The sequence below is a fragment of the Chenopodium album genome, chromosome 9 (assembly GCF_948465745.1).
Source record: "Chenopodium album chromosome 9, dcCheAlbu1.1, whole genome shotgun sequence".
Classification (NCBI taxonomy): domain Eukaryota; kingdom Viridiplantae; phylum Streptophyta; class Magnoliopsida; order Caryophyllales; family Amaranthaceae; genus Chenopodium; species Chenopodium album.
In genome coordinates this window covers 48,090,232-48,101,506 of record NC_137842.1, presented here as the reverse complement: position 1 = coordinate 48,101,506, position 11,275 = coordinate 48,090,232, and the positions used below count along the sequence as shown (strand labels likewise).

At 38.2% G+C, this 11,275-nt stretch overlaps 1 protein-coding gene across 1 annotated transcript; it reads left to right on the top strand.

The window, feature by feature from the left end:
* Positions 1-255: 255 nt before the first annotated feature.
* On the top strand, positions 256-1,542 carry LOC145557684 (uncharacterized). The gene is made up of 2 exons (XM_081618860.1): positions 256-904; positions 1,019-1,542. The coding sequence occupies exons 1-2, from the start codon at positions 256-258 to the stop codon at positions 1,540-1,542; spliced, it is 1,173 nt and encodes a 390-aa protein (XP_081474986.1).
* Positions 1,543-11,275: the final 9,733 nt, after the last annotated feature.

The window sequence follows — 11,275 nt, the reverse complement described above, 5'->3', positions numbered from 1 at the left end:
ACTCAAACTCCTGTTCTACCCCTGTTGGTGACTATGGCAAACATGACAAACCTCCTGATCCCAACTACTCTGGTAGTGAGAGCCCCTCCGTCGTACACAGCCTTCATAGACTATATGATGGAGGGCCCGACCCAAACAAAATGGCATCCGATTGCTCACAAAGTCCAATTTCAAGTGAATACATTTCTGCCACCCAGACACAAACCAGCGGAGATGATGGCAACGGTTGAATTACCAATTTCAGTTCAAGGGCCAATGAGTGCGCTGATGGAAGCGTATCTCAACCTTCTGCCTAATGTTCCGATGAACATGTATGACCGCTACCCTAACTTTCCTGGTTTTAATATGTCTTTAAAAATAATGGTTTGGAATGTTCAAGGTGCGGGTAATAAATTATCTGCCATACGGGAGTTAATTAGAATCAATGATCCTCAAGTCTTAGCTCTGGTTGAGACTCATCTTAGTGGTGTTCAAGCTCAAAAGGTGTGTGATCGGATTAGTTTCTCGGGCCAATTCAGGGTGGATGCTCAGGGATTTAGTGGGGGAATTTGGTTGTTTTGGTGGGAAGAGATTGTAAATGTGACTGTGTTAGACAATAATACACAACATGTCACAGTAGAAATTGAAGAAAAAGGTGAAGCTCCTTGGATGTTCTCGGCAATTTATGCAAGTCCGGATTCTACTTTGCGGAAGGACTTGTGGAGGGAATTGGAAAATATTGGAAAATCTTTCAATGGACCTTGGATGCTTGCTGGAGATTTTAATGATACTATGAGATTGGAGGAAAGAAGTGGTGTAGGTGGCTCTGAGATGCAAAAGAGATGTAAGGCGTTTTCTGATTGGATTGAAAGTAATGGATTGATCGACTTGGGGTGCTCTGGCCCTGCTCATACATGGTTTAGAGGTAACTCTCCTGCTACCTTGAAATCGGCTCGTTTGGATAGGGGCTTAGCCAATGAGGCGTGGAGGCTAAGATTTTAAGAAGGGGTTGTACGAAATTTACCTCGAATAACCTCAGATCACTGCCCTATTCTCATAAGTAACACTGGTTTTGCCACGATCCCTACTGCCCTTAAACCTTTTAGATTTCAAGCGGCGTGGCTTCATCATGATAATTTTGAAGAATTTGTTACTGCTTACTGGTCGAATGAAGAACCTCTCATTCCTTTTCTAAGGAAATTCGCTGATCAGTTGAGAGAATGGAATAAAAATATTTTCCATAATATTTTTAGGAATAAGGCTGAATTAATGGCGAGGCTCGAAGGAATTCAGAAGTCTTTATCTTCTGGGGGTCCGAAATACTTGATGAAATTGGAATATAAGCTGAAAGAGGAGATGCAACAAGTGCTAGATCAAGAAGAGGCCTTATGGTTCCAAAAATCGAGGGAAGCAGCTATATGTGATGGTGATCGCAATACACGATATTTCCATCTGTCAACAATTATTAGAAGGAAGCGAAATCGTATTGAGACCTTGATGGATTCGAATGATCAATGGGTGACAGACCATGATCAAGTGCAGAAATTGGTCCTAGACTATTAGAAAGGTTTATTCACCGAGGAAGGGCACAATGGGAGTGATGTTCACCTTCTTCGAGACTATTTTCCTCGCATTTCTGCTGATGATTGGGAGATCCTTAATAGACCATTTGCGAAGTGTGAATTTTTTACAGCATTGTATAGCATGAACCCTTACAAAGCTCCGGGTTCGGATGGCTTTCAACCTTTATTCTATCAGAATTTCTGGAATTTGGTTAGCCCGAGCCTTTTCAGATTGGTAATGGAAATTTTGGAAGGGAAACAATTTCCAGAAGGTTTTAATGATTCTTTCTTGGTTCTCATACCGAAGATGGATGTGCCTCAATATGCTAAGCATTTTCGTCCAATTGGCCTATGTAACAAAGCCTATAAAATTGTGACAAAGGTTATTGTTAATAAGCTAAAGCCGATTTTACCGAATCTCATATCACCTACCCAATGTAGCTTTGTTCCGAAGCGTCAGATCACAGACAATATTATCATTGTAAGGAAGTGCTCCATACTATGAGAAGGAAACAGGGCAAAATTGGATACATGGCTGTGAAGATTGATTTCGAAAAAGCGTATGATCGACTTAGATGGAGCTTCATTAGAGAATCATTATTGGAGTTGGGATAGCCTCAATTGATGATTGAAATAATTATGATGTGCATCACCTCGGCCAAGTTGAGTATTTTGTGGAATGGTGAACCAACAGAAAGTTTTTCTCCGTCTCGAGGAATTAGACAAGGCGACCCACTATCCCCATATGTGTATGTGATTTGTATAGAAAGGTTGTCTCATCTAATTGACAGAGAGCTCAAATTAGGTGATTGGAAACCAGTGAGAGCTAGTAGAGGTGGACCTCCTATTACTAATCTTGCTTTTGTCGATGATCTCATACTTTTTTGTGAAGCCAGTATTGATCAAGCAAGGGTGATGAAAAATTGTTTGAATAATTTTTGTGCCGCATCAGGTAGTAAGGTCAGTGTCGACAAGTCAAGAATCTATTTTTCCCCAAACACCAATTTCGATGTTCGAGATCAAATATGTGAAGAGCTTGGGATGGAAAGTACGAATGATTTTGGGATTTATCTTGGTGTTCCTACGATCAATGGACGTGTTACAAAGGCCAATTATCAATTTTTAGTGGATCGAGTGAATGCTAAACTTGATGGCTGGCGCTCGAAAAGGCAGGCCGTACAGTGCTGGCGCAAGCTTGCTTGTCTTCTATACCATCCTACACGATGCAGACTACCAGAATTCCAAAAGGAATCTGTGACGATATAGATAGGAAGACAAGAGGTTTTATATGGGGCAGTACCGATTAAAAACGCAAAGTTCATCTTGTTGCGTGGGAAAGTGTTGTTAAACCAAAGATGGAAGGGGGCCTTGGACTTCGTTCAATGAGACAGGCTAATGCTGCATTTCTTTCTAAGCTTGGATGGAGAGTTTTAGCTGAGCCTTACTCCCTGTGGGCGAGGGTATTAAGGCATAAATATTGCGATGGTAGGTGTGATGTTGATATGTTCAAGCCTAAAATTGACTCGTCGAATGCGTGGAGAGGCATCGTGGAAAACATTGATATATTAAAAAGAGGTGTTAATCTTGCAGTTGGCAATGGGATTGCAACTTCCTTCTTGCATCATAATTGGGTTACTTCGAAACCATTGATTGAACTGGCAATTATGCAACCTCCTGAGCACATTAGAAATCATAAGGTGAAAGAGTTATGGGACATGAATCGAGGGTGGAAGTGGGAACTTTTTTCGGATTATCTCCCTGGATACATCCTTCGAGAAATACAAGCAATTCATCTGGTAGAGGATGAGGATGCTGTTGATACGGTTTATTGGAATGGCTCACCATCGGGAAAATTCACCATTAAATCAGCTATGAGGATTGTGAGGAATGTGGCAGTAGATGTGGATACTAATAATAACCATTGGAAGGATATATGGAGTTTACAGGTGCCTCAGCGTATGAAATTCTTTCTTTGGTTGGGAGTTCGAGAAAGAGTGATGACTAACTCAGCTCGTTTCCTAAGGCATATGACAAATGACCTTAGGTGTCTTGTATGTGGGTATGTTGAAGAGAATCTTGACCATATTTTCAGGTACTGCCCTGCTGCTAGAATAGTGTGGACTAAATTGGGGATTGATGTGGATTCACATGAGTTTTAAGGCCCCTTTCAGAACTGGCTGTTGGAAAATTTGAAGCACGCAAGAATGCAAGACACAGAGGAGTGGCCTACATTCTTCACAGTTACCTGCTGGTGGCTGTGGAGATGGAGGAATGATCGCAGCTTTGAGCGTGAACCTGATATCCCCTTCGAGCAAGCAAGCTGGATTATAGCTAGAATTAATGATATCAAGAGATCCTGGGAGAAATCTGGTGGTCTGAACTCGCACAAAAGGAAGAGAGAAATTGTTCATATTCGTTGGGATTTACCTCCTGTAGGTTGGGTTAATTTGCAAACTGATGGTGCCTCGAACGACAACCCAGGTCCTGCTGGGGCAGGAGGTGTGATTCGGGGTGACAATGGTGAAGTGCTGAAACTCTTTGCTCTGAATTGTGGTTCCTGTACATGTACTAGAGCAGAATTATTAGCAGTGATGCGTGGACTTGCAATTGCTTGGAATGATAGGTATCGTAAGGTGCAGCTCAAGGTGGATTTAGAAGTCGTGGTTCGTCTGTTAGTGGATCCTATTCCAACTAACTCTCCTTTTATACATATAATTAAGAAGTGTAAGACTTTGCTTGATAGAGATGGATGGGTGGTGAAGATTGGTCATTGTTATAGAGAGGCGAATAGAGTGGCGGACTGGCTAGCCAACCATGGAGTCTCGTTGGAAGAGAAGATGGTCATTTTTGAGGCAATCCCGAAGGATCTTGGTACTGTTTTATTGGAGGACCTGGGGGGTATGACGCTCCCTAGGCGAGTGCCAAAGAATAAGGCCTAATTATTTGTTCTGTTTTGTTTTAGTTAGTAGTTTTTATTTTTGTCCTGCTTTTTATTTCTAGTTCCTAGCTTTGTTTTCTCTTTGGGGCTTGCCCCTCGTTTTCACCAAAAAAAAAAAAAACAATTATTTATATAAGGAGTTATTTATTTCTTATTTATTGTTTGTCAAGAGCACGTTAGAAAATCACTTTTAAATTAAAAATAAACCAGTGATGTATGGTTGAATTGAAAATTTGAAATATATTGTTATTCAAAAAATATCTTCTTTATTTAACAACACATAGATCTTCACCTTAGAAAGTTTAAAGCCCTATAAATTAAATTGGAATCACCTTTGTGGGCTATCTCTCCTTTTTCTTTGGCATTTTCTGGTCAAATCATTATTCTAATTCTTTGATCATATGAAAAAGAATTTTACTTAGAATTAGTATTAGCATAAAGTAGCCAGATAGAATTACTATTAGAGCAAAGCCAATGGTTTCCCAAATCAATGGTGGTCATCAACTTTTTTATTAATATCTCTCTCTTCCATCTCATATATGCCCAATCACCATGCCCAGCTATGCCCACATATACCCATTGATTGCTCTCTAATTTTTTATGATCATAATATTCATCACTAACTAAGAAAATATTAAAAAAAGATAGTCCACTCATACTGTGACAAGTGGCACACATATATTGTTTGCCCACTCTTTGCCAATGGTCATGGCCATGACCTGGTCATTAGATTTCTCTCTTCTAAAGTATCATCTTTTGAAATTTTTAATATGTTTTTTCTTTCTCTCTCTTGATGCCCACCTAAAATGGGCAACCATTGACTTTGCTCTTAGCATGAATTCCAACTATTAAGGTTCGTTGCACATTTTTTATCATTGAAAACATGAAAGAGAGAGATTAGTTTTATGAAAATACAATAATGCAAGTAAGTACAAAAAACGTTTAAATTTCAGTCATAATTGATGGGTGGTTGGTGATTGAAAGAGATAGGTAAAGAGAAAATCAGTGAGGATTGCTACCAGTTACAGATGTGGTACGGTTGTGTCTAATACATGTGGAAACATTGACTACTAATTTCCGCACACCATTGTTTAATACCCGCACACCCAATGTCTGGCTCCCATGTCCCCACTTGTTTTGCACATGAGAAAACTGAGTAGTTAATTATTATTTTATTTGTATGAGTATTAGCTTTCTGGTAAAAACAAAACAAAATAAATAAATAAAATAAAAATCCTTTGCAGTAGCCTTTTTGTTTTTTTTTTTTCATGTAACCTTATTTAATTATACTTTTTTTTTTTTCAATTTTACCTTAATTCATAATAATAATTTTAACAGTTATGGAGTAAATAGAAAATTAAACATCTTAAATTAACACATACTAAGCAAAATGTAAATGTTGGGCAAAAGTTAAATCGACAAATAATTTTGCAAAAATACTTGTACCAAACACTATTATCTCAAAAGTGTGCCATTGACTTAGAATTAACTACTCCAATGAGAATACTTGCATCCATTACAGCTAGGGGTGTAAATGAGCCGAGCCGAGTACTAACTTATTCATGTTCAAATTCATTTAACTTCGACGAGTCCGAGCACGATCCCGAGCTTTCAAACAAGCTCAAAAATCTGTTCAAGCTCGACTCATTTAGATTACTATATGTTTGCGAACGGTTCGTGAATGACTCGTTTATTAAACGAATTGATAAACGAGTGTTTCATGAACGAGCTTAGTAATAAACGAGCTTCTCTAATAAATGAGCTTTGTACTTTTGAAATTGAAAATCTTTAAATTAGTATAATAATTAAATCTTATTTATAAACCTTAGAATTAAATCTTAAATATTAAAAAACTTCAGAATTAAATCAACAATTGTGAATAAATAAATAGTTTATGAACATAAATAAACGAGAAGCCCGCAAACATAAATAAACGAGTTGTTAATGAAATTATATGAATGAGCGTATCTATGTTCGTGTTCAAGCTCATTTATTTAACGAGCTTCAAAATTTGTTCAAACTCGGCTCATTTATCAAATAAACGAACATGAACGAGGTTCAACCGAGCATGAACCCGAGTATTTTATTCATCGGCATGGTTCATTTACACCCCTAATTACAACAATATTAAGCATATAAAAATAATTAGTTTAGAAAAATAAACGTAAAATCAAACTATGGAAAATAAAACATCATTACCTTAGTTAAAATTAGTACGTTATGTAAATCATTTAGCCCAAAAAGTTAGTTCCCAAAATTCATTCTCATGAATCCCTCTAAAATCAAATTCTTCATCCATCTTCCTAATTAAAATTAGGTGCAATTATAATCAAGGTGAGCACAAGGTACCCTATTATCCGAAAACTGTTGTAACAGGTTTTCCACTTTATTACCCGGAATCATAACCTCTTTTACAAGTTTTGATTTCAAAACTTGCGATTCCGAACAAGGTTCAATACCATAATTTTTTGTTCACCCCTAATTATAACAGAGGTAATTTGGAAAGGTAGAAGCTTTTAAAGTTAAAAGGTTACTAGTGAAAATCTATGAATAGGTAGAAATTTTGGGTGTACGGAGAGTTTGGGTAAAAAGCAAAAACTAGTTTTTTTTTTTTTTTTTTTTTTTTTTTTTTGACGTCATAAACTAATTTTATCTTATTTTATAGAGCTGAGTAATTAATTTGTTAAACACATAAGTCAAATTATTAAAAAAAAATAAAAACAAAATACCAATATTGGCACGTGAGAGTAAAAACATGGAAATAGAAATGGGGAATTAGTGGGAAAGCGGGGTGTGCGGAAATCAGCAGCTGCAAACTTTACCAATTTAGAGTTCCTTGGTCAGTTAGATACCTCTTTGTTTAGTGAAGTACTCCCTCTGTCCCATATTTTTTTATCCCATAGCAAATATATTGGTCAAACTTTTATAACTTTGACCATGAATTTTTATTAATCTATAACTGATAATATATTCATGTAAGATCTTGTTAGAATTATCTCATAGTATACTTCCTCCGCTCCAATAATATTCCAACAATTGACTTTTAGCACTATTTATCACTCTTATTTAACTATTTAATACGGAGTATGATTTTTACATAAGCAAAATATAGTCATGTGGGATCTTGTTAGATTCATTTTTCAAAATAGTTTCACAATATCAACTAGCTTTTTATAAATTTTTATTCTTATACAATTATAGATTTTTAACATATAAAATGTCCTTTGGAATGCGTAATTTTAGTCTTTTTGCAATAATATTGGAGCGGAGGAAGTATCTTATTAATATCAAGTTTTTATAATATTTACGCGTATATAAATGGAGATATATTCATTTGAACTCGAGTTTTGGAGACCGCAAAATTAAAATTCAAATAGGGCAAAGAATAAAGGACAAAGGTGTGCGTGCTGCTCTGTTCCAAATGCATCCAACTAAGGCTCCAGGGCCTGATGGTATGTCTACTATGTATTTCCAAAAATTTTGGGATGTTGTGGGTGTGGATGTTATTGATACAGTGCTCAATATTCTGAATAATAATGGTGATGTAGGTTCTATTAATCAGACTCACATTGTTTTGATTCCGAAAAAAAAGTGTGCGAGTATCATGTTAATTATAGACCTATTAGTTTATGTAATGTGCTGTATAAAATTGTCACCAAGGTTCTTGCTAACAGATTAAAGTTAGTACTTCCTTTAATTATTCATGAGTCGCAGAGTGGTTTTGTGCCTAGGAGATTGATCACCGATAATGTTCTGGTTGCATATGAATGTTTCCATTATCTCAGGAAGAAAAAAAATGGGAAGAAAGGTTTTTGGGGGCTCAAATTTGATATGAGCAAGGCTATGACAGGGTGGAATGGCCGTTTCTGGAAAAAATAATGAAAAAGTTGGGTTTGCTGGATAATTTTTTGAACTTGATCATGAATTGTGTTAGCTCTGCGGAGTTTGATGTCTTGGTGAATGGCCAACCGTCGAGATGTTTTAAGCCTAGTAGAGGCCTTAGGCAAGGTGATCCTCTCTCACCCTTCGTATTTCTCATGTGTGCGGAAGGTTTATCGACTTTGCTCCGTGATGCCGAAAGTAAGAAGCTCATTCAATTCATGGGGTGAAAATTGGTAGACATGTGAGCCCTATCTCACATTTATTTTTTGCGGATGATAGCTTACTCTTTGTGAGAGCGACAGAAGAAGAAGTGGACAATGCAATGCGCTTAACATTATTTTTACTTATCAGTTAGCGTAGGGTAAGAAACTGAATATGGATAAGCCCGAAGTATCTTTTAGCCGAAACATTGATCAAGAACGGAAAAATACGCTTCAGATGAAGTTATCTTTTATGGCAGTCGAAGGACATGACAAGTATCTTAGGCTACCAACTTACATTGGTGGGTCTAAGAAACAAGTTTTCCAAAATATTCAGGATCGGGTTTGGAAGAAACTTAAGGGGTGGAAAGAACATTTTTTGTCTCAAGCGGGTAGAGAAGTACTAATTAAGGCAATAGAAAGCTATCCCTACCTATGCAATGCAATGTTTTGCCATTCCGATTAGCATTCTTAATGTCATCGAGAGGCTTTATAGGCAGTTTTTTTGGGGTCAAAAAGGAGAGGAAAGGAAGATGTGTTGGGTGGCTTGGGAGAAATTATACACTCCAAAGAAAGAGGGAGGCCTTGGCTTTCGAAATATGAAAAATTTTAATGATGCATTGCTTGCAAAACAAGGGTAGCGAATTCTTGCAAATCCTGATTCTCTCGTGGCTAGAGTGCTAAAGGGAAAATATTTCCCTCATTCGAATTTTCTGGATGCTACTATGAATTCAAATTCGAGCTACACTTGGAGATCGATACTAGGGGCCAGAGATTTTCTTAAGAGAGGAGTTAGAAAGGCTGTTGGCAATGGCTCGTCAATTCAGATTTGGCAGGACCCTTGGGTGCCAAACCCCCCTTCCTTCAAAATCTTTTCGAGCCCTGGGCAGAGAGATAATTAACCAATGTATGTGTGAGACCTGTGGGCTAACAATGTCTGGAATTTGCAGCTGATTAATGAGCTCTTCTCCCTCGTGGAAGTTGAGCAAATATGCAATCTTCTTGTCCCTATTTATTATTGGAATGTTATGTGGGTTTGGCACTTTATAAAAGATATAAATTACTCTGTGAGAAGCGCGTATAACCTGCTGACTATGGAGCAAAAATTCAACAAACCATCCACTTCTTCTCCGGGCAATAACTTTGATTGGAATGTCATATGGAATTCTGATGTGCCTCCTAAAATTAAACATTTTGGTTGGCATGCGATTAAAGGAGCTATTCCAGTTAGACAATGCTTACTTCTTCGAGGTATAATTTCTGATCTCATTTGCCCAATGTGCAGTATAGGGATCAAAAGTATAATGCATACATTGGTGAATTGTGAGAATACGAGGCTGATTTGGTACCTTTCGCCGCTGCGATTGGAGGTTGATAAATACCATGGTGTGTCCTTTGGTGAATGGTGTAGCTCCCTTCGGCTACATTATAAAGATTCTCATTGGTGGAACATTTTTCTTGATATATTGTGGGGGATTTGGCTTCGTAGGAATGCGTGGTGCTTTGAGGGAAGAAAGAAGGATGTGAATGACGTTATTCTTGAGGCTTTAAGCTTGGTGGGTGATTATGAACAAGCTCAAGAGGTCTCATGTGTGATTCACAACAATGGCCAGCCCTTTGTGACGAAGTGGAATCCACCCCTGCCTGGTGTGATCAAAATTAACTCAGATGCTGCAATTTTCAACAACAACAGTGTAGGCTTGGTTGGAGTTATGTGTGATGCTGTAGGGGATGTTGTGGCCTCTACATGCTGCTGCTTGCGAGGTAAATTCGACCCCGATGTGGCAGAGGCTCTTTCCTTGAGACACACCCTGTCTATATCCTTGGAATCGGGTTTCATAAATGTTTGTCTCGAAACCGATTTCCTCAAGATTTTTACCCATCTAAAGAAGAACAGCAGCCCTCCTACAACGTTTGGTCTAGAAGTTAATGATATACTTCTGTTTCTGTCTGGATCCGATAGCTCGAGAACCCAAACCCGAGATCCTGATACTCCTATCGGCAAGCTGAGAACCTAGACAATGAGCAGAAGTTAGCTAACCCCGGGGTGATCCGGGGATAACCACTCCGATGACAAAGTTAGAATGTGTTTAAGAGAAGGTAAGTAAGAGAGAGAAAGTAGAGAGAGAGAGAGAGAGAGTTATTAATGCTTACCATTAATGAGGTTTAACCTACTACTTATAATGAACAATAAGACAAGTGGCTACAAAGCATGCAAAGCCTTTCTCGCCAAGTGTCAAACCATTGTTGCCACGTGTCGAATACCGACAGGCCGATATGTCTACTTTGTGGAACATATCAGCCTATTTACCAGCTGAACTAGACTAAGGTCCATATTATGAAAGGTGTCAGCCTGTTTCACATATCTTCCCATACAACTGGTCGAAAAAAAAAGTATCTTCCTATTTGCAACTTTGCCGTCATCAGCTAGGACGAGGGGTTGTCGGAATTCTGCGTCGTCTGTCTCAGAATTATATCCTTTGTCCAAACTCTCCTCCTGGATAACCTCAGCGGTCATATCAACAACATTGTCCCTATTCTCAGTGTTGTCGCTATCTGCCTCAGTCTTATCATCACCAAGAACAGAGTTAACGGTGGATTCGTGCACAGATGATGACTGATCCATTTGTGGGCTTGAAGGAACTTCCTTATTGCCCGATTTAGAAGAGCTCACAACCTGAGTCTGACCGGGTTTTCTACTGGATTCAGCCTCC